Genomic DNA, 24,932 nt, shown 5'->3' on the forward strand with positions numbered 1-24,932 from the left:
CTGAGATGAAATAAAGTGTGGATCAATTCTCTGCTGCTTGTGCTAATTTTGGCCTAATAATTAACACCAAGAAACCATAAGTGCTCCATCAGCCTCCACCACACCATAGCCACCACCACACCATCCATACGTGAAACCATTGATTACAATAAATGGAGAAGTTTTGAATGTTGTGGATAAGTTCACTTACCTTGGTAGTGTACTTTCCAGAGATGTACACATTGACAATGAGGCTAATGCATGCATTGCAAGAGCTAGCTCAATGTTTGGGAGGCTCCACAGAAAAGTTTGAGAGAGGAAAGGTACTAGACTGACTATCAAACTGAAGGTCTACAGAGCCATTGTGCTGACCTCATTGATGTATCCTGTGAAACATGGATGATCTATCAGTGCCATGCCAGGAAGATGAATTGCTTCCATTTGAACCATCTTAGGAAGGTTCTGAGGATCACCTGGCAGGATAAGGTACTAACAACGGAAGTACTTGCTCAAGCTGAAATTCCAAGCATTCAACCTATGCTGCAGAGAGCACAGCTCCAATGGTCAGGCCACATTATTTGAAAGCAATATGTACACTTGCCAAAAAGACAATTTTATGCAGAACTCACATGGGTCAGGCAATCACATGGTGGTCAGAAGAAGCGATGCAAGGACACTCTCAAGGTTTCTCTCAAGAACTTTGGATTTGACTGTGCAACATGTGAGACACTGGCACAAGACCGCTCAGCATGGCATGCCTACATTAGAAAGGGTGCTGTGCTCTATGAGCAAAGGAGACTTGAGACAGCACAAAGTAAATGTACGATGCACAAATCTGAGTAACCACCCTAAATATTCACATGGGCTATCTGTGCCCAACCTGTGATAAAGCATTTTGAGCTCTTTTTGATCTGATCAGCCACAGTTGGACACACCGAAATTTCACTCTTATCATGTTGATGTCATTTTGATCCTCTTTGAGAACAAAGGAGAGCAACCATTTTCTTGTTGGGCAAGATAGATTTCTATACCTTATTGCATGTATGTCTTATTTCCAAGTTGCATGTAAAAATAATTTTTAACATTTGTTTCTAAAACTTTGAATTCCAACTCCTCTCCCTTCCTCTCTCCCCACCTATCCCTACTGAGAAGACAAGCAATTCGATATAGGTTATACATATGCAGTCATGCAGAACACTTACATAACAGTCATATTGTGAAAGACTAATTATATTTCCCTCCATCCTATCCTACTCCCCATTAATTCTATTCTCTCTTTTGACCCTGTCCCTCCTTAAAAGTGTTTAATTCTAATTAACCCCTCTTCCCATTTGCCCTCCCTTCAATCATTACCCCCATTCCATGCTTGTCCCCTTTTCCCCTACTTTCCTGTAGTACATGATAGATTTTCATACCAAATTGAATGTGAGTGTTATTCCCTCCTTAAGCCAAATCCAATGAGAGTTAAGATTGGCCCTTTCCCTCTCATCTCCCCCCTCTTCCACTCCATTGAAAAGCTTTTCCTTGCCTCTCTTATGTGAGAGAAAATTTACCCGATTCTATTTCTCCCTTTCTTCTTCTCCCAGTATATTCCTCTCTCACTCCTTAATTTTACTCGGTTAGATATCATCCCCTCACATTTAACACACCCTGTGCCCTCTGTCTCTATTTGTAATCCCTCCAAATACTCTAATATTGAGAAATTTCTCAAGAGTTACAAATAATATCCTTCCATGTGGGAATGTAAACACTTCAACTTTAGTAAGTCCCTTATAATTTATCTTTCCTGTTTTCCTTTTCATGTTTATTTTGATTCTTGTGTTTGAAAATCAAATTTTCTATTCAGCTCTGGTCTTCTCATCAAGAATGCTTGAAAGTCTTCTATTTCATTGAATGATCAATTTTTTCCCCGAAATATCATATTCAGTTTTGTTGGGTAGGTGATTTGTGGTTTTAGTTCTGGCTCCTTTGACTTCTAAAATATCATATTCCAAGCCCTGTGATCCCTTTATGTAGAAGCTGCTAGATTGTGTTTCTACAATACTCAAATTGTTCTTTCTGGATGCTTGCAATATTTTCTCTTTGACCTGGAACTGCTGGAATTTGGCTACAATATTACTAGGAGCAATATTGGGTTCTCTTTTAGGAGATGATTCATTGGATTCTTTCAATATCTGTTTTACTCTCTGGTTCTAGAATATCAGGACAATCTTCCCTGATAAATAATTGCAAGATAATGTTGAAGCTCTTTTTTTTTTTTTTTATCATGACATTCAGGCATTCCAAACATTTTTAAATTGTTTCTTCTGGATCTATTTTCCAGGTCAGTTGTTTTTTCAGTGAGATATTTCACATATTGTCTGCTATTTTTTCATTTCTTTGGTTTTGTTTTATAATTTCTTAGCTTTTCACAAAAATGTTAGCTTTCATCTGCTCCATTGTTATCTTTAAGGAATTATTTTTCTTTTGTGAGCTTTTGGATCTCGTTTTCCATCTGACCAATTCTACTTTTTAAGGTTTTCTTCTCCTCATTGACTTTTTGGATCTCTTTTGCCATTTTGGTTAGTCTATTTTTAAAGGTGTTATTTTCTACTGCATTTTTTGGGTCCCTTTTACCAAGCGGCTGACTCATTTTTCATAATTTCTTGCATTACTCTCATTTTTCTTTCCAATTTTTGCTCAGCTTCTCTTACTTGATTTTCAAAATCTTTTTTGAGCTATTCTGTGGCCTGAGACCAATTCGTATTTTTCTTGGAGGCTTTTGATGTAGGATCTTTGACTTTGTTGTGTTCTTCTGTTTGTATATTTTGGTCTTCCTTGTCACCAAAGTAAGATCTTATAGTCTGATTCTTTTTCCAGTGCTCCATTTCCCCAACCATTGACTTGATTTTTGAGCTCTTTGTCAAGGTAGTTCTATACTTCCGGTGGTGGTTGGGGGTATGTACTGTCAGCTGCTTGATCCACCCACAAATCTGTGGGCCTAGAATTCCAGAAACAGCAGCTGCTGCTGCCTCTGCTGCTTCTGTAGCTGCCACAGGTTCCTCCATCCCCTGCACTGCCCTCTGTCTGGGGCTGGACCACTCTATTCTGTCACACAGGTCTGATAGGATTTTTCTATAGATCTTCCAACTTATCCCTGATATTTTGGGATCATGAAGTCTAGAAACTGCCACAGTTGCCAGTGATTCTGTCCCCTGAGGCCCGCTCATGTCTTGTCTGTGCAGGCATGGGCTACCCTGTATTGTACTCTGCTCCCTGTCCACCATGATAGATGCTTCCTGTTGACCTTCCAGGTTATCTTGGGCTGGAAATTTGCTTCACTCCATTATTCTGTAGCTCCAGAAATTTTAGAGTCATTTTTTTTTACAGGTATTTGGCTGAGATTAGGGGCCATGTAGCCTTTTAACAGCTAGTTCCTCAAATATCAAGATATTCTGCTATGTCCAGTTAGCTCTTCAGGATAACAGATACAAAACCTCTCTTTTTCTCTCTGATTGTCCTCAAACAAGAAAGAGAAATAGAAAGCAACACAGGTAGATTCAAGTGATTTCCCCTCTCTCAGTCCGTAATAGATTGTGCTAGTGAGCAATAAGCCTAAACAACTGACTCCTTGGTAGTGTCCTGCCTCTTTGATCTTACATTCTGTTCTTCTTCTACTGCCTTCCATTTACTATAGCTTCTAATTTTCCTTCAAACATGTTTCCCCGTTAGCAGTGGCATCTTTAATATTTGTTATGAAGCTGAACAATTCCATCTTTCTTCCAATTAAAATCCCATAATCCTTATATAATTTTCCCATAGAACTTGAACAATTATATGAGTTACTACTCTTTATTAATTACAAGCTTTAAATACTGAAATGTCACATTTAATTGTGATGATAGACCATAATTCCCTGCTTCTATTTGTGTCACAGTCATTGTAGCCTTTGAAAGGGTCCTCTCAGTATGTCTTTCACTATGTGGTTGATTTTTCTCTTGTCCTCAGAACGTTGTGTTCATCTCCTCAGCATTTTATCTGAGAAATTTTGTTTCTTATGAAGTCGATTTTATTAGTTTTCATTATATGTATATGGTCTTTATATGCTTCTCTGAGCAACTGAAATGCTTATGTATGAAAGACATGGTACAAAAGGTATGCAGAGTGGAAAGGAGTTTAATCTGCTTCTCCTTCATGAAAACTATTGGTGAAGTTTAATAAAATATTTTGTTCTTAACTATTAATCACAGCTTGGAAAAGGCAAAGCATGCAATAATAAATTAAAATATCGTGTAGAGACACATACCATATAAATATTTCTACTGGTATTCTGAATTCAAATTATTTTGAGTCCCACTTGCAGAATACAAGTGAGTATTTTTAACCCATTTAAAAAGTTGCAATGATAAAAGTTGCCATTTTAAGTAGGATTCTTTAAAATTTAAACTACTTTCCTTTAAATTGTTTTAAACAAATGCAAAGTATAATTTTTAATTTTCTAACTACATCATGGTTATGAGCTAATAAAATGCTTTTGATTTAAGCTTTAAACTAATGCAATTTAGATGTACAGTTTAATATTGCATAACTATAATAGATAATGTATTTGTTGCTTAATTATCACATTTAATTTAGAAATCCAGTAACATGGGTTTTAACAGAATCTCACTTTGTATGGAATTTTGATCTCTGGTGTTCACCATTTTATTTATTGGATTGTCTTCCTTTCTTCAGAAACACGTTATGTTTAAAGAAGAGAGTAATCAATTCAACAAAAAAAGTGACTTTTGTAAATACATAGAAATATCTATCACCATATTCTTGGGGAAGTGTCATCCTTTAAATACTGACACTGTCTTTCCTCATAATGTGAAAATGCTTCCAAATCATCATTTTGTCCTTTTATATCCATTGTCTTTTGATGGCCAGATGGATGGATAGATAGATAGATAAAATTATATGTCATGAAAATATAATCTTCTTATGATTTTCCTCCATTCCAATTACATATAATTCCACATATATTAATGGAAAAATTGAAGTTTATAAGTTTCCAATGTACATTTCCTTTTTCCTTTCAGTTGGTAATATGTGGTACACATAGTAGTTGAAAATTTGGAGCATTATTTCCCAGCAATTAAAAATATTAAGATTCTATTCCTTTTGTAATAAATATTGTTCCTTTGCAGCCATCTATGAGCAGTCCTGTGAAGCCTATAAGCACAGAGGGAACACTTCTGGTTTTTACTTTATCGATTCAGATGGAAGTGGGCCCCTGGAACCTTTTCTTGTATACTGCAATATGACAGGTGAGTTAATAAGCTTGCTTTGAACATTGTTCTATTTGTGTGCCTGCTCATTAAACCCTGAATCATAATTTAGCAAGTATAGTGTTTATGTTCTTTGAGGCTTGATTAATATGCCAGTGTGATATTTAAAAAGATTTTTTAGTTTTATTGTGGCACCAAGAAGCGAACGTAGGTCTTAGAATAAAAATTGGGTTAAGTAATTCAAAAACATTCAAATCAGAACACTACCTATTGCATCTATGCCATAATAGTAAGGAAAGTAATATTGATATAGTATGTTAAGAGTTATAAATCACTTTACATATATAATCTCATTTGATCCTCACAGAAATTCTCTAAGGTATTCCTGTTTTGCAGAAATGAGTGCTGAGAGAGAATAAATACCATGACTAACTATAAATGAATGAATAAATTAAAAAATCATTAAGTTCTACTGTGTAGAAAGCATTGTTCTCAGTGATGTGAATGCATTTTGAAAAAAAGTAGGACAGTTTCTTTTTTTCAAAAAGCTCACATTGTAACAGGAGAGACTATACATATACATGTACTTGGGTAGAATGGTTCCATGGTCCTTGTAGTATAATATAGTTGGCAAAACAGATGGTAATGTCTTTTCTATAATGTAGTTTCTTCTGATAAAATCATATCAGTTTCTAATGCTGAATCATTTCACTATACAAAGAACTTTGGTGGGAAAAACTTTTTTTTTTCTGGGTTTTCAGTAGGTATGACTTTAATACCATAGAAACAGTTGCCAGGATGCAACTCCATCTGCATTGCTCACCAGGATCATGACTGTGGGCTTTGTTCTGGAAGCATTGCTAGTCCCAAGGGTCTTGGGTTGAGTGTCCTAAGCTGTCTCCATTGTGGTCTGAGGGGGAATGGTGGTCAAGATGGTAGTGGTACTTTGACTTATCTGGCAAAAGATAGATCCTGTCTCTTTTGCAAGCTGCCTTGTTGCTCTAGCCAGGTTGACTTATCTGCCCTGTGAGTGGCAATTGGTTGGCAGTTGGTATATTAGCTAAAACTTGAACTCAGATCTTCCTGATTCCAAGTTTAGTGCTCTATCCATTATACCAAGATATACCCAGATTTCTCCCTAAAACACTTAAAAATGGATTTTTGCCTTCAGCCTTGTATTTTCAGAATATTACAATTGGAAGCAGGCTTATAGGAGATTCAGTCTTTAAACTAAGAGTTTAAAATTGATGAAACTGAGGCCAGGAAGAGGAAATGATGTTCCCAATTCACATAGTTATTAAAGGTCTTATGAGATTATCCTTTATTTATCTCACAGTAGCCAAGGTAATATTAAACTCCTACCTGTTGGTGGAAAAAATAATCAATGAACAAATAAATATTAAGTACCTTCTATGTGCCAGGTCATAGGCTAAATGCTGGGAATAAAAATATAAAAGATGGAACAATTCATATTCTAAAGTTTACTTTTAACAAGAGAAAAAAGCATATAATAAGCACATAGAAAGCAAATGTTTTTTTTAATAATTCATATAAATTATTTAAACAGGTAATGTGAGATGATTAGGAAAGGCTTCGTGAAGAAGGAGGGAGTAAATGCTAGATATCAAGAATTGCTAGGACATTGGCATGGAAACAGCAGATCAACTGTACTTGAAGAAAATCTGCAAAATATCCTACCTTGGTCTCAATTATATGAAATATATTTGAAATGGAAATATGCCTATATATAAAGTATATGTGTCCTAAATCATTTGAGTTGCAAGATGGTAACCTAAATATTTCCTACAAATTATTTCTCTCAAACATAAATCTCTAAAAGCCCACAAGTATTCCCAGGTCCAAATACTGGATCTTCAATTTAAGTAAGTAAATTAAAAAAAAAAAGTAGAAATGATAAGAAATAATATTGAATATATGTACTACTTACAGCCTTCACTCAGTTTCTAAGTCCACTTTGTGAGCCAAGTACAATCAGCTGAAGCTACTCTGTGTGATTGTACACCAAGATTTGCCTGTAGATCTCCCCACTTGTGTCATACATGACTTACATCCCAGAAGAGGTAGCACACTTTGATTCTTACCAACCATGCAAAGGAAAGGGAAAACAACTGGAAGAGGCTGCATAGAAGACTCAGAGTGTAAGAGGGGATAATAAGTTCAATAGGCTTTGCTACCTAAAGTGTGCTCTTTTCCACCAACTAGGATTTGTTCTTACTTTCCTCCCTTGTGAAGAGGCTGAGAATGCTGAGTTTCAGGATTGTTGCACCTCTCCAATGTGTGGGAAAATGGGGGATGATCAAAGAGTGATAAGAGAAACCAAACGAGAGACAGGCAACTGAGAACACAAAAAGACTGAAGGATTCAAACTCCAAAGGTAATAATCATGTAAAAAAAAAATCTATTTAGAAGCAGATAAATCAATCGAGAGCCTATAGCACATAATTATGCCAACAAAATTCTGTCTCCACATGGAAGACAGAACCAAAACATTTATTTTAAGCACCAGAAAGCTGAATCCCAACATCAGAGAGTCAAATCCATCACAAAAACAAAGAAATATATAAACAATGACAATTCATTGGGCACCACCATCCCCAGCCTTCCCCCACCTAGAGCCTTCCCGCAAACAAACACTCACAGCTCACTACCTACTTCCTCTCTCCCTCAGCTATAACTGCACTACCCAACTTCCTCTCAACTCTGCTCCATCCTTCCTGCTCCACCCATAGAGCAAGCTCCTCTTACCACAGACTCATGTGACTCAGGCATCCATGTGACTCAAGCAGGTCACATAGGCCTGTTAATGGATGGGAAAGAGGTTTCCATTATGCAAAAAATACATGAAAAATACAGGGACTCCAAAAGACAAAAAGTAAAATTGATAAAAATGGAAAAATTCCAGAGCACATTGAAAAATTATTATGCCATGAAGGAAAATTAACTAAATTATCCCAATTAAAAAGAAAATACTGGAGACATCCAAGAGATCAATATAGCATTTTAAAAGGCAAACATGGGAAAAAGAAAAAGAAAATAAGATTGAAAAACCCTCCAAATAAGCACACGAAACATTTTTTTTTGTTTTGTTTTAAGAAGGCATGAGAGATGGGGTGGAGCCAAGATGGCAGCAGAACAGCATGAACTTTTTAAAGTGCTCCCCTCAAACCCAGCCAAATACCTGTTAAAAAATGAATCTACAAAAAATTCTAAACCTGCAGAACTGACAGAATAATGGAGTGAAGCAAATATCCAGCCCAAGACAGCCTGGAAGGTTTCAGAGAAGTGTCTGTTGTGCCACAAAGGGAGCAGAGTGCAGTCCAGTGTAGGCTGTGCTAGCATAGAGAGGACCTGATCAGACCTTGGGGAGACTGAATCTCTTGGACCTGTGGCAGTTTCCAGAGTGCACGAACCCAAATTGCTGAGGACAAATTGAAAGATCAGGGGAAAATTCCTGTGGGACCAGATGTGAAAAGGTACAGTGGTCAGGCCTTAAGTCAGCAGAACTTGGAAGGGGCAGAGGAACCCAGAGCAGCCAGAGCAGAAGCAGGGGCAGTAGCAGCTGTAGCCACTGTTTCTGGAGCTCTAGGCCCACAGATTGTGGGGGGACCAAATGGCCAACAATACACACCCCCAACCCCATTAGAAGCAGAGAACTACTTGACAAAGAGTTCAAAAGTCAAGTAAATGGCTGTGGAAATGAGCAAAACTGGAAAAAGAAACAGATTATAGGATTTTGCTTTGGTGATAAGGAAGAACAAACCATGCAAACAGAAGAAAAAAAGTCAGAGCTCCTCTATCCAAAGCTTCCAAAAAAAATGGCCTTCCAAGGCCATGGAAGAACTCAAAAAGGATTTTGAAAATCAAGTAAGAGAAGTAGAGGAAAAATTGGGAAGAGAAATGAGAATAATGCAAAAAAATCATAAAAAATGAGTCAACTGGGCAGAGCCAAGATGGCGGAGTAGACAGACACACATACGCTAGCTCCAAACCCACTGCCCATAAAATATATGTAAAAAATAACTACCAACAAATTCTGGAGCATTAGAAGCCACAGAACAACAGAGTGGACGAGATTTCTGTTCCAGAGAGCCTGAAAACCTCTCACAAAAGGTCCTCGCGCTGCGGACCCAGAGCCCAGCCCTGCATTGGCCTCAGAGCCGAGAAGAGCAGATCCACACAGGGAGCAGATCTGAGCGGGCTTCAAGGACGGGATCTCCAGTGGCGGAGTGGGTCCCTCCACCCACAGGCGCCAGGGGTGAGTGAGAGAGTCGTTTTGGGTGGCCAACAGGGGAGTGGGGTGTCCCCGTGGCTCGGGCCCCCTCAGGAGGCATCAGTGGAGGGGGGAGCAGACCAGGGCTCCCCAAGCAGGCAGGAGCCAGGATCCATTGTTGAAGGTCTCTGCATAAAACCCCTGAGGGAACTGAGCCCCTGTGAGGCGGCCCTGCCCCCACCTGAGCACTTGAACTTGGTCTCACATTTAATAGCAGCCTTGCCCCCACCCAAAGCCCTGAGGCTGGGAAGCAGCATTTGAATCTCAGACCCCAAGCACTGGCTGGGAGGATCCGGAGGTGAAGTGGGTGTGAAGAGAATATTCAGAAGCCAAGTCACTGGCTGGGAAACTGCTCAGAAAAGGGAAAAGAAATAAGAATATAGAAGGTTACTTTCTTGGGGAACAGATAATTCCTCCCTTCCTTTCTGATGAGGAAGAACAAGGCTTACCATCAGGGAAAGAAACAGAAGTAAAGCTTTTGTATCCCAGCACACTCAATGGGCTCAGGCCATGGAAGACCTCAAAAAGGATTTTGAAAATCAAGTTAGAGAGGTAGAGGAAAACTGGGAAGACAAATGAGAGACATGCAAGCGAAGCATGTAAAACAATTAAACACCCTGCTAAAGGAGACCCAAAAAAATGCTGAAGAAAATAACACCTTGAAAAATAGGCTAACTCAGTTGGCAAAAGAGATTCAAAAAGCCAATGAGGAGAAGAATGCTTTCAAAAGCAGAATTAGCCAAATGGAAAAGGAGATTTAAAAGCTCACTGAAGAAAATAGTTCTTTCAAAATTAGAATGGAACAGATGGAGGCTAATGACTTTATGAGACACCAAGAAATCACAAAACAAAATCAAAAGAATGAAAAAATGGAAGATAATGTGAAATATCTCATGGGAAAAACAACTGACCTGAAACACAGATCGAGGAGAGACAACTTAAAAATTATGGGCCTACCTGAAAGCCATGACCAAAAAAAGAGCCTAGACATCATCTTTCATGAAATTATCAAGGAAAACTGCCCTGAGATTCTAGAACCAGAGGGCAAAATAAGTATTCAAGGAATCCACTGATCACTGCCTGAAAGAGATCCAAAAAGAGAAACTCCTAGGAACATTGTGGCCAAATTCCAGAGTTCCCAGGTCAAGGAGAAAATATTGCAAGCAGCTAGCAAGAAACAGTTCAAGTATTGTGGAAGTACAATCAGGATAACAGAAGATCTAATAGCTTCTACATTAAGGGATCGAAGGGCATGGACTAGGATATTCCAGAAGTCAAAGGAGATAGGGTTAAAACCAAGAATCACCTACCCAGCAAAACTGAATATAATACTTCAGGGGAAAAATTGGTCTTTCAGGGAAATAGAGGACTTTCAAGCATTCTTGATGAAAAGACCAGAGCTGAAAAGAAAATTTGACTTTCAAACACAAGAATGAAGAGAAGCATGAAAAAGTAAAAAGCAAAGAGAAGTCTTAAGGGACTTGCCGAAGTTGAACTGTTTACATTCCTACATGGAAAGACAATATTTGTAACTCTTGAAACTATTCAGTATCTGGGTAATGGGTGGGATTACACACACACACACACACATGCACACGCACACGCACACACACATAGAGACAGAGTGCACAGAGGGAATTGAAGAGGATGGGATCATATCTTAAAAAAATGAAATCAAGCAGTGAGAGAGAAATATATTGGGAGGAGAAAGGGAGAAATGGAATGGGGCAAATTATCTCTCATAAAAGAGGCAAGCAAAAGACTTATTAGTGGAGGGATAAAGAGGGGAGGTGAGAGAAAAACATGAAGCTTACTCTCATCACATTCCACTAAAGGAAGGAATAAAATGTACACTCATTTTGGTATGAAAACAAATCTTACAATACAGGAAAGTGGGAGAGAAGGGGATAAGCATGGTAGGGGGGATGATGGAAGGGAGGGCATGGGGAGGAGCGAGCAATTTGAGGTCGACACTCATGCGGAGGGACAGGATCAAAAGACAGAATAGAAGTAATGGAGGACAGGATAGGTTGGAGGGAAATATATTTAGTCTTATACAACACGAGTATTATGGAAGTCATTTGGAAAACTACACAGATTTGGCCTATATTGAATTGCTTGCCTTCCAAAGGGAGGGGGTGGGGAGGGAGGGAGGAAAAGAAGTTTGAACTCAAAGTTTTAGGAACAACTGTCGAGTACTGTTCTTGCCACTAGGAATTAAGAAATACAGGTAAAGGGGTATAGAAAGTTATTTGGCCCTACAGGACAAAAGATAAGATGGAGACAAGGGCAGAGAGGGATGATAGAAGAGAGAGCAGATTGGTGATAGGGGCAATTAGAATGCTCAGTGTTTTGGGGTGGGGGGAGGGGACAAAAGGGGAGAAAATGTGGAACCCAAAATTTTGTGAAAATGAATGTTAAAAGTTAAGTAAATAAATAATTTACATTTAAAAAACAACAAAAGAAAACAAAAAAAACTGTTCACATTTCAACATGGCTAGCTTGGAAATACGTTTTGCATGGTTTCACATATATAATTATACCACCTTTCTTTCCTTCACGGTGGATTGGGGAAGGTTGTATTGGAGGGAGGGAGAGAATTTGAGACTCAAAAATTTTTAAATGAATGTTAAAAATAAATAAATAACAAAAATTTGAAACAACAACAAAAAAATGAGTTAACTGTTTGGTAAAGGAGATGCAAAAAATTTCTGAAGAAAATAACACTTTAAAAAATAGACTAACACAAATGACAAGAGAAATTCAATAAGCCAACGAGAAAAAGAATTCCCTGAAAAGTAGAATTGGCCAGATGGAAAAGGAGGTCCAAAAACTCACTGAAGAAAATAATTTCTTAAAGAATAGAATGGAACAGATGGAACTTAATGACTTCATTAAAAATCAAGTAATTATAAAACAAAACCAAGGGAATAAAAAGTATTAGACATGAACTATTTCATTGGAAAAACAACTGACCTGGAAAGTAGATCCAGGAGAGACAATTTAAAAATTTTGGGACTACTTGAAAGTCATGATCAAAAAAAGAGCCTAGACATCATCTTTCAAGAAATCATCAAGCAAAACTGCTGTGATATTCTAGAATCAAAAGTAAAACAAATATTGAAAGAATCCACCAATCACCTACTGAAAGAGATGCCAAAAGGAAAACTCCTAGGAATAGTGTAGCCAAATTCCAGAGTCAAGGAGGTCAAGGAGAAAATATTGCAAGCAGCCAGACAGAAACAATTGAGTGTTGTGGAAATACAAACAGGATAACACAAGAACTAGCAGTTTCTACATTAAAGGATCAAAAGGCTTGGAATATGATATTCCAGAGGTCAAAGAAGATAGGATTAAAACCAAGAATCACCTACTCAACAAAACTGAGTATAATACTGCAGGGAAAAAATGGTCATTCAATGAAATAGTGGACTTTTAATCATTCTTGATGAAAAGACCAGAGTTGAACAGAAAATGTGACTTTCAAACAGAATAATTAAGAGAAGCATGAAAAGGGAAACAGGAAAGAGAAATCATAAGGGACTTACTAAAGTTGAAATGTTTACATTTCTACTTGGAAAGATAATACTTTTAACTCTTGAGACTTTTCTCAATATTAGGGTAATAACAAATATAGACAGAAGGCATAGGGAGAGGTGAATATGAAGGGATGATATCTAACAAAGTAAAATTAAGTGGTGAGATAAGAGTACATTGGGAGGAGAAAGGGAGAAAGAGAATGGGGTGAATTATTTCTCACATAAAAGAGGCAATAAAAAGCTTTCCCAATGGAGGGGAAGAAGAGGAAGTGAGAGGGAAAGAGTGAACCTTACTCTCATTGGATTTGTTTTAAGGAAGGAATAACATGCACACTCAATTGGGTACGAAAATCTATTTTCCACTACAGGAAATTAGGGGAAAAGGGCATAAGTGAGGTGTAGGGGAATTATGTAAGGGAGGTCAAATGGGATAAAGGGGTAATTAGAAGTTAACACTTTTGAGGAGGCACAGGTCAAAAGAGATAATAGAATACATTGAGGGGCAGGATAGGATGGAGGCAAATATAATCTTTCACAACATGACTGTTGTGGAAATGTTTTGATTTTAAAAGCCAAATGATGTCACTCCCCTCCCCCAGGTTTTCCTAAAATGTTTGTGGTCTTTTTTTGCTGCAAATTCATTTTCCCCCATAGATGATTACATGCAGGTATAAAAGACGCATCTCTTGAAATTTCATTTTGAATTCCATTCCTTGTTGGAATATTAATTCATTCTCTTCTCTGATTTTCCATAACCATGGAATAACCCACTGTCATTTGAATTACTTTCCCATCATATGTTCAGATTTTTCTCTTGGTTACTTGTTTTGTTCTTTGTATTCAGCCTTTTCTGTTTAGAATTTTTATTATTGTGAACATTATGGTATTCAAGAATTTTTATTCATTATGGTATTATTCATTATGGTATTCAAGAATTGTTTGGAAACCTATGATCCTTAAATTACCTCCATACTTTGTCTTCCATGCCATTACTTTGACTATTAATTGATATTTTCTCCTAAAACTGTTACATTTTATTTTCTTCAAATTTTTTTGTACCTATTTTCCCCCAAAATCTACTTATCTCTCATCTTTAAAGAGATTCTCTCTATCATAATTGTAAACTTAGCTGCTGGGGAAGGCTAAGACTGCTGGATCCTTTGAGCTCAGGTGTGCTCAGTTGCAACAGGGCTCCACTAAATCTAGTCTGAGTGGTGTCTCCAAACAAATCTAGCACTAATATGGTAAGCAGTTTGGCCTGGGGTCACCAAGTTGTCTAAGGAGGAGTGAAGCAGCTCAGGTTGGAAATGCAGCAGGCCAAATCTTCAGTGCCTTGGTCTGAGATCAGGCCTTAACTTATACTCCAATGTAGGTGGTAGGGAAAGAGTTTCAAGAAAAAAAAAAAAAGATCCTCCATTAAGTAATTTGTTCTAGTATACAAATGGCATTTTAAAATTCTAACATAAAATTCTATTTTATGTTTTGAAACTCTAATTTCTAGCAGATTTTTCTCTACTTTTTCCTCTTAATTTTATTTTTCCCTCAGAACTTGTGATGTTTCTTGTTGCTCCATGATCACTGAGGTTTCTGCATCTGTTTTTATTCAGATATTCTTTACTTAGTTTCTTTCATTTTATAACATTAGTTAGTTGTACTTTGGCCTTTCAGTGAAATTTTATTTATATTTCCTTCTGATTTTAGGATAATTTCTGTTTTTTTATCTATTTGTACATATGACATACTAAAGTTTGTTGTTTTTCTCTTGATATCTTTGGTTTTTTATCTTTTTTGCTGGATTGGAACCATTAACATTCCTCTCTCTTCACTGGTTCTGCCGAACCTTAAGGCTGAACTGCAGGGCTCTTTCAGTCTCCATGGTGGGAGGATATCCAAAGACTCCAGTTTTCAAGTGAGTCTAGAGTATAGGCCTAACTCAAGCTAGGACCTTTCTCTAACTTTTTAATCATCTGCCTACATTGTCTCAGTTTTAGTCAACCTGCACCTTCCAATTTCCTCTCCTTCTTTATTGGTGTAACTGTGGTCTGGTGTATACCCAGACTACCTGAAGTATTTATTGTCTTTCCAAATGGAGAGGTTTAGAACCTGCTTCAGGGACCATACTGATGACATGTGAGGGAAGTGCATATGTGGACATTTTGTAACTGCTCATAGTTGGCTTACCAAACAATTGGGCTACTTTTAATTGATTGCACAACTGGACCTTTTGGCATCTTCAAAAGAACTTGAGTCTTCTTTAGTTCTCCCTTTTTTCTTTGTTTTACTTGTATCTGGGAGAACAATGTGATTTCTTTACTGTTTATAGTGAGAGAACCAAATTATAGGTTTAGGTGCCTTTCTGTTCATTGTATTCCATTCTAAATTCTGGAAATAGAAGACCTTATCATGGAAATTTCAAGACTGGGAGTGTGAGCTCAAGGTATGCTGGTTTCTAGGAATACAGGATGGATCTTGCATCTAAAATAAAATTGATACTAAGCTTGGTAGTACAGGGCAATACAGAAATTAACATAAATTGTGAACTAAAACCTAATTTCTTACTCTCCAACAGATTTAAGTAGCATAGGGATGGAGTCAAAGAATAATGAACTGAGTCATTATGTAAATGTTTGTAGAGTTATTCTCACTATATATGTGAAGCAAATATTTCTAAGAGTTAACCACACAAAGCCAAGTAGTTAACAAATGGGGAAAACACAGCCAGTGGGTACTCAAGATGAAAGCAGGAAATAAATTCATACCTCACAAGCTCTGTAAGGATCCTAGGACCCTGAGGTATTTGGTATTTGTTTTTTTCAGTCTCTGCTAAGTTTTGACCATGTATGCCTAGCAGGGATAGAGATGGTAAAGGGGAATAATATTACCCTTATCTGGGGAGAAGACTTCCCTGTTCATTTCCTTCTCATTAGATTATTCTTTTAAGGCTGGTAAAGCTTTTGCAATGTCCTACTGATGCTGTCTGTGCATGGAGAGACACAATTTGAGGATATTCTGCAAAAACACCAGCTACTCCTAATGCTCAGCGCATTGCCAAATTGTCAAAAAGTCATTTACATTACCTTTATGTCTCAGCATTTCAACTTCTGTTCCAAAGGAATTGGAACCATCTAAGGGTGACTTTTATTCAGGGATGATAAGAGAGACAGAGAATTTGTAAATGATTTTATGCAAAAGGACAGAGTGAATAAAGGGTGTTTCTTAGTGCCAGAAATGGTATTCCATACAAAGAATTATAGGCCATTTGTAATCAATCAAGTTGTGGTGTGAACCAGGCTAAGTAAACATTGTAGCCAAACATTGAACACTGTAGCCAGATTCCAGAGTTACCAGGTCAAGGAGAAAATATTGCAAGCAGCTAGAAAGAAACAATTCAAGTATTGTGGAAGTACAATCAGGATAACACAAGATCTAGCAGCTTCTACATTAAGGGATCGAAGGGTGTGGAATATGATATTCCAGAAGTCAAAGGAACAAGGACTAAAACCAAGAATCACCTACCCAGCAAAACTGAGTATAATACTTCAGGGGGAAAATTGGTCTTTCGATGAAATAGAGGACTTTCAAGCATTCTTGATGAAAAGACCAGAGCTGAAAAGAAAATTTGACTTTCAAACACAAGAATGAAGAGAAGTATGAAAAGATAAACAGAAAAGAGAAATCACAAGGGACTTACTATAGTGGAATTGTTTACATTCCTACATGGAAAGATAATATTTGTAACTCTTGAAATCTTTCTCAATATCTGGGTAGTTGGAGGTATTACACACACACATACATATACATATATATGTGTGTGTGTGTGTGTGTATATATATATATATATATATATATATATATATATATATATATATATAGAGAGAGAGAGAGAGAGAGAGAGAGAGAGAGAGAGAGAGACAGACAGACAGACAGACAGACAGAGAGACAGAGAGTACAGGGTGAGTTGAATAGGAAGGAATCATATCTAAAAGAATAAAATTAAGAGGTGAGAGAAGAATATATTGGAGGAGAAAGGGAGAAATAGAATGGGGTAAATTATCTCTCTTAAAACGGGCAAGGAAAAGCTTTTTCAATAGAGGGGAAAAGTGGTGAGGTGAGAAGGAAAAAGTGAAGCTTACTTTCATCACATTTGGCTCAAGGAAGGAATAACATGCTCACTCAATTTGGTATGAAAATCTATGTTACACTACAGGAAAGTAGTGGAGAAGGGGATTAGCAGGGTGGGGGGCATGATGGAAGGGAGGGCAAATGGGAAGAGGGAGCAATTAGAAGTAAACACTCTTGGGGAGGCACAAGATCAAACAAGAGAATAGAAGAAATGAGGGGCAGGATAGGATGAGGGAAATATTATTAGTCTTATACAGCACGACTATTATGGAAGTCATTTGCAAAACTACACATATATAGCTTATATTGAATTGCTTGCCTTCTCAGTGGGGATGGGTGCGGAGGGAAGAAGGAAGAGAAGTTGGAATTCAAAGTTGTAGGAACAAATGTTGAGAATTGATTTTACATACAACTGGGAGAAAAGAATCACACGTAATGGGGTATAGAAATTTACCTTGCTCTGCAGGACAAGAGGAAACATGGGGAAAAGGGAAGGGAGTGATGTTAGAAGGGAGGGCACAGAGGTGGAAGGGGAAATCAGAATGCAACGCATTTTGTGGTTAGGACAGGAGAGAGATGGGGAGAAAATTTGGAACTCAAAATTTTGTGGAAATGAATGTTGAAAACTAAAGATAAATAAATAAATAAAAGAAAAAATATATGATCCTAAAAAAATAAAAAGAAACATGAGTTTATCCCCCTGTAATAAAAATCCATGTTGTGGTTGTCACTGTATTAGTTGCTGTATTGGTCTTTAATCAACTCCTTTCCATCCCCTTGTAGAGAGTCTGAAGAGCCCTTTTGTGTTTCTCTGTGACATAGGTAGGAAACTATCTCCAAATCAGTTCTGTCTCTTACAACCTCTTTCCCTGTCTGCACAACTTCTAACTAAATTATCCTTCCAATAAAATACTGATTCATCCAGACGGCATCATGAGATTAAGTCAGCAAAGTATTAATTCAGCTTTTTCTCCATTCTTTCTTCTGAGTCTTTGCCAGTCATGTCATAGGATGAACACACACACACACACACACACATACATTATCTTTAAATTGTATTCTAATGTATCTTTTCCTTCAAGAAGATCTTTGTTCTTTCTTCTATCTATCAGTTTAATATCTTTTCAAAGTGACTGTCCTCAAAGATATGAAATAATTTCCCCTATTACTAAGTAATTTTATGATAATTTGGCATATTTAGAATTCTTGTGTTTCTATTGTTTGTGCAAGTCAAATATCCTCTTTTTTTTATTTTTAAAGATTTTTTTTGCAAGAAACTTTCTTTTAGATAATAGTGCATTTTAAAAAATAGATAATGATCAACAATGCAGGATATTTTATTTTGGGTTACAGACTGACTCTTTGCTTTTTCAGAATATCCTACCCTTTAGTGTTTTCTGATTTCTTTTGACTGTAGAGTAATCCTAGATTAGGGAAGCTATGTGGTGCAGTAGATAGAGGATCAGTGCAGGAGTCAGGAGGACCTGAGTTTAAATCTCACCTCAGACACTTGATAATCACTAGCTGTGTGACCTTAGGCAAGTCACTTAACCTCAACTGGCTCATCTTGGGTCATCTCCACTCATCCTGATGAATACCTGGTCACTGGATTCAAATGGCTCTGGAGGAGAAGTGAGGCTGGTGACCTACACAGCCCTCTCTCACTCAAAACAAAGTCAGGTGCAAGTCATGTCATTATTTCTCTGATGGCATGATCTTCTTTGGCAACTAAGGACGAAAATACAGTCCTAGATTACTTGAATTGATGGGTTTTGTTTAATGTACAAAATTCCTTCTCTTGCAAAAATGTGCTTGTTATTGAAACTGTTTCTCCAATACATAACAGTGCTTTGCACATAGTAGGCACTTAATAAATATCTGTTTATTTGACTTCCGCCAATCCATCCTCACCCATTCTTTTGTATTTTTATTTCTAATTAATTTATTTTTAGTTTTCAACGTCATTTCCAATAGATTTTGAGTTCCAAAATTTCTCTCCATCTCTCCCCTCTGCCCACCCCAAGACGCCATGCATTCTGATTACCTCTTTTCCCAATTTGCACTCTCTTCTATCACACCCCTCCCTTCTCTTATCCCTATCTCCTCTATTTTCTTCTAGTACAAGATAGATTTCTCTACTCCATTATCTGCATATGTTATTTCCCAGGTGCATGTAAAAAAACATTTTTATGATTAATTTTTGAAATTCTGAGTTCAAACTTCTCTCCCTTCCTTCCTCCCCATCCATGCCCACTGAGAAGGCAAGCAATTTGATGTTATACATGTGTAATTATGCAAAAGACTTCTGTAAAAGTCATGTTGTGAAAGATTAACTATATTTCTCTCCATCCTATCCTGCTTCTCATTTATTCTAGTCTCTCTTCTGACCCAATCTCTCCTCAAAAGTGCTTACTTCTAATTACACCTTCCTCCCATTTGTCATCCCTTATATCTTCCCCCCACACCCTGCTTATCCCCTTCTCTCCTACTTTCTTATTTTGTAAGATAGATTTTCATAGCCAATAGAGTGTGCAAGTTATTCTTTCCTTAAGCCAAATATAGATGAGAGTAAGGTTCACTTTTTTCCTGTCACATCCCCCTTCTTCCCCTCCATTGAAAAAGCTTTTTCTTGCCTCTTTTATGAGAGAGATGATTTGCCCCACTCTATTGCTACCTTTCTTCTCCCAATACATTCTTCTTATAACCCTTACTTTAATTTTTTTTAGGTATCTTCCCTTCATATTCAACTCACCCTATGACTTCTGTTTATATATATATATGTATATATATATATGTATATATATATACACATATATGTGCATGTGTGTATGCATGTATATATTTATAGGTATGTGTGTGTGCCTGTGTGTGTACAATACCTCCAAATACCCTAATACTGATAAACGTCTCAAGAGTTACAAATATTATCTTTCCATGTAGAAATGTAAACACTTCAATTTTAGTAAGCCCCTTATGATTTCTTTTCTGTTTATCTGCTCATGCTTCTCTTGATTCTTGTGTTTGAAAATCAAATTTTCTGTTCAACTCTGGTTTTATCATCAAGAATGATTAAAAGTCCACTATTTCATTGAATGACCAATTTTTTCCCTGCAGTTTTATACTCAGTTTTGTTGGGTAGGTGATTTTTGGTTCTAACCCTATCTCCTTTGACCTCTGGAATATCATATTCCAAGTCCTTTGATCCTTTAATGTAGAAACTGCTAGTTCTTGTGTTATTCTGTTTGTATTTCCACAACACTCAAATTGCTTCTATCTGCCTGCTTGCAATATTTTCTCCTTGACGTCCTTGACTCTGGAATTTAGCTACACTATTCCTAGGAGTTTTCCTTTTGGGATCTCTTTCAGGAAGTGATTGATGGATTCTTTCAATGTTTATTTTACTTTTGATTCTAGAATATCACAGCAGTTTTGCTTGATGATTTCTTGAAAGATGATGTCTAGGCTCTTTTTTGATCATGACTTTCAGGTAGTCCTATAATATTAAAATTGTCTCTCCTGGACCTATTTTCCAGGTCAGTTGTTTTTCCAATGAGATATTTCACATTGTCTGCTATTTTTTCATTCCTTTATTTTTGTTTTATAATTACTTGATTTTTCATAAAGTCATTAACTTCCATTGCCTCCATTCTAATCTTTAAGGAATTATTTTCTTCATTGAGCTCTTGGACCTCCTTTTTCATTTGGTCAATTCTGCTTTTTAGGGAATTCTTCTCCTCATTGGCTTTTTGGATCCCTTTCGTCATTTCAGTTATTGTATTTTTTAAAGTGTTATTTTCTTCACCATTTTTTTGGGTCCCCTTTACCACGAAGTTGACTCATTTTTCATGATTTTCTTGTATCCCTTTCATTTGTCTTCCCAATTTTCCCTCTACTTCTCTTACTTGATTTTCAAAATCCTTTTTTGAGCTCTTTCATGGCCTAAGATCAATTCATAATTTTCTTGGAGGCTTTGTACGTTGGAAACTTTGTTGCCTCCTTCTGGCTGTATGCTTTGATCTTCCTTGTCACCAAAGTAAGATGCTATTGTTTACTTCTTTTTCCAGTTTTTGCTCATTTCCCCATCAATTTATGTGACTTTTGAACCCTTTGTCAATGTAGTTTTCTGCTTCCAGTGGGGGCAATGGCTGTATTGTCAGCCACTTGATCCCCCCACAATCTGTAGACCTAAGACTCCAGAACCAGCAGCTCCTGCTGCCCCTGCTTCAGCTGCCACAGCTTCTCTGCCCTTTCTGCCTCCCTGGGACTGAGGCCACACCACTCCACTCTCTCACACAACTCTGATAAGTTTTATCCACTGATGTTTAAATTTGTTCCTGTTGTTTTGGGGTTGTAAATTCTGTAAACCCCCACAGGTGCCATGATTCAGTGCCCCCAGCCCTACTCAGGTCCCATCTGTGCTGGTGCAGCCTATACTAGACTGTGCTGTTTCCAGTGTGCCATGAAAGAGCTTTCCTGTCAATCTTCAAGGCTATCTTGGACTGGCAATTTGTCTTACTCCATCATTCTTTGGTTTCTTCAGCTCTAGAATTTGTTGAGAGTCATTTTTTTTTTATGAATATTTGGTTGACTTGGGAGGAGAGCTCTAGCAAATCCTTGTTTTTTTACTCTGCCATCATGTTTCTGACCTCCCCCCACCACCACCCATGCCTCACTCTTATTCCTGAAGATATAGAATCAATAAATAGGGCAAAGTCAATAATTAGTTTGAGTCCTGCGATAATAAATTGTGTTGTGAAGTTGAAATTTAGTTTAGTTTTGCTTTTTTATACCATAATTTAGCTATTATTAACCATAAAAATATATTTTTATCTTTCTGACCCCAAGAAATAATCTTGTATTCTTCAGAGATTAAAAAAAAAATTCATTATACAATTTTAAATTGAATTTTTGAAAGTTTAGGGTGGCTGGGATCCTGAAATAGTAACAAGCAGGGTCCTGCCTAAATTAATTCGACCCTAGCCTTCTTTTAGACAGATAAAAGCAAAGTTTATTAAAGATCCACCGTATTGGGTAGAGTCTTAAGGAATCTGAGCATTTGTATCACTAATTCCAGTGTGCCAGATTGAATCTGAGCCCTTGTGATGAGGGCCAGAATGAATTTGAGCACCTTTGTTGAGGCAAGATTGATCTTATATACAGAAAGACTATAGGAGGGATCTAGAAATGGCCAAGTATTCTCAGGTGACTGGAGGATAGGTTCAGGGAGGTCTTGGTCCAGGGAAAATCTTGATGGGAGTGTCCAGGAGGCTGTGGTGACTAGAATTCAGACACCATGAGCTAAAAGAAATGTTGATAGGGTCAAGGGTGGGATGTAGCAGGAAGCAATCAGGAGGTAATTTGGACATAGCCATGATGAAAAGCTTATAGCTTTATGTGCATCAGGTCAAGTGGGAAGATTCAAGGAGAGTTCAAAGGGGTTTCCAGAGCCTGTCCCCCAAATAAAACCAAAATACAGGTGAATATTTATAACATTTTAGCATGAGAAAGATCACAGGTATAGTCACTTCAAGTTTTTTAGTATAATGAAAATGGCATTCTCTTCACTCCTGGAAACACAATTCTAGCATTCAGTTCATTCAGAACTATAGTTACAAAAGTTGGTAATTTGTCTACACTTTGTGGAAAGCCAGGGAAAGGAACAAGAAGTTAAAATTCTTTACTTGTAGAAGGAGAATTTGTTTCTGAACAAAGAGGGAAGTGGGGTATAAGAAGTTGTTGAATGGGTTAATGTCTCACTCCCAAAAGTTACAGGTCACCATCTCTGATTCCCCTGCCTTGTGACCTGGTGAGCAATGGATCTCCAAGTCTACCTTTAAGTTGTGACCTGAATGCTTCTAGCCTCCCTTGCTGCTGGCCATCATAGTCATACAGAAATTGCTTTTTGGTAACTTATGACCATATCAGCATCTTCAAGTTTAATCTCGAGGGCTTCTGGGAACTTTCTGTAACCTTTCACATATCAAGTAAAAGGCTCCTAGGTTTCAAAGAACCCTGGAATGTCTTTTTGCACAACAGGCTGTCACTAGAATCTGTTGGAAGTTTCTATGACAATATCCTTGAGTAAGGCAAGAGTTATATATCAATGAACGAGTGAGACAAAATAACTGTCTGGTCACTTTTAGATCTTAAACAGTGGTCCTATGGACAGAATGGGTATATTCAGTATTTTTTTTTCAGTCATTTTCCAATGTATGTAGAAATAAAGCAATTAGTCTACCTACCAGCTTGCTGAGATTTGCTCATTTGTCAGTGTATTTTATGTTTCAATCTTAACATTAAATTTAAGGATGAAATAAAGAATATGATAAGGTCATATATTTTACATTGGAAGGGATCATCAAGTCCAACCTCATTTTGTGTAATGATAAGACAACTGATGCCCTGAGAATTTAAATGTCTTGCCCCGGTTTGCACAGTTAGTGAGTACCTGAGGTGGGTTTTTGAATCCATGAAAATTCATGAGGAACAGGTTTTGTATTTTCCAGCCCACATTAATTTTCCTTCAATAGCTCTCATTACAAAGCATTTTTTTGTTTTACTCTCTCCCAACTCATTCTTGTTCTTGAATAAATGTAATCAGTGAATAGGGTAAAGTCAGTGATTAGTTTTAGTCATGTGATAACAAATTATGTTTTATACATTTGAAGTTTAGTTTGATTTTGTATTTTTATACAATAGTGATATTAACCCTAATAAGCCATAAATTTACATGTTCTCATCTTTCTGACCCCAAAGATAATCTACAATAAGGTATTTTAAAATTTTCAAAATTGATAGTTTTTCTATTTTCTTCTTTCCATAGGCAAAGGAGAGTTTTGTAATGGAAAATTAATCTTGGTGTCAAATTGTTTGGGTTTGAATCCTATATATGATGTTTTCTAGCATTCTGAGTGTCAGTTTCCTCATCTGTAAAATATACGTGAAAATAGTAATACTGCCTACATAGAGTTGTTGGTGTAACATATGTGAGTCATAAGCTTGTAGAGCATTATTACGGGTGAATTAATTTTTACAAAAGTAAAAAATAGTGTTGTGTAGAGTTTCAAGGCAGTTAAAGCTAGTTTAAATGATCATTAACACATTTGATGATCATTTATGAATAAATTATGGAAAACTAATTTGGAAAACAATGTTAGTGGATTTTTTTGTGTTGGAATATAATATTTAGCAGGCATCTTATTCTTCATTATATTACAAATGAGTTCATCTTTACTATAGGATATTGCTTCTATGTGGCTATCTTATACATGAGTTATTTATATGATTTGAAAGTGACCTTGCTTTTGCAAAGGAACAGTGAAGACAGAGAAATTCTGCAGTAAATTCAATCTCTTATCTCCATTGTGCTAAGAGTACTAAGTTCCCATGAACTTGAATCCAGAAATGTGGTATCAAATAAATCACAGAGCAACACAAAATAAAGAAAAAGACAAAGAGCAGCCCTGATAGTATAGGCGTGAAAATAAATGGTTAAATCCAAATTCACAAAGAATGTTGACAAGTCACTGGGGATGTTTAGAAAATACAAAGCCACTTGTAAAGCAGTGGGTTGCAGACAAAGAAATAAGAGTCAGGCTTGGAAGGAGCTAAATGTCTCCAGAGGTTTGGAGACCTTCAATTCAAATGAAGATCAGAAACCCCAGAGCAAGGGAAAATATACAGCTTAAAGAGATAGATAGATAGATAGATAGATAGATAGATAGATAGATAGATAGATAGATAGACAGACAG

General features: G+C 37.0%; 1 protein-coding gene across 1 annotated transcript in view; it reads left to right on the forward strand.

The window, feature by feature from the left end:
• CNTNAP4 (contactin associated protein family member 4) overlaps nt 1-24,932 on the forward strand; it is a 676,519-nt gene that overhangs the window by 490,652 nt on the left and 160,935 nt on the right. Inside the window, exon 12 of the mRNA XM_072596864.1 lies at nt 5,148-5,267. Coding sequence (XP_072452965.1) covers nt 5,148-5,267 — 120 coding nt within the window. The remainder of the gene's footprint in view (nt 1-5,147; nt 5,268-24,932) is intronic.

The sequence above is a fragment of the Notamacropus eugenii genome, chromosome 3 (assembly GCF_028372415.1).
Source record: "Notamacropus eugenii isolate mMacEug1 chromosome 3, mMacEug1.pri_v2, whole genome shotgun sequence".
Taxonomy (NCBI): Eukaryota; Metazoa; Chordata; class Mammalia; order Diprotodontia; family Macropodidae; genus Notamacropus; species Notamacropus eugenii.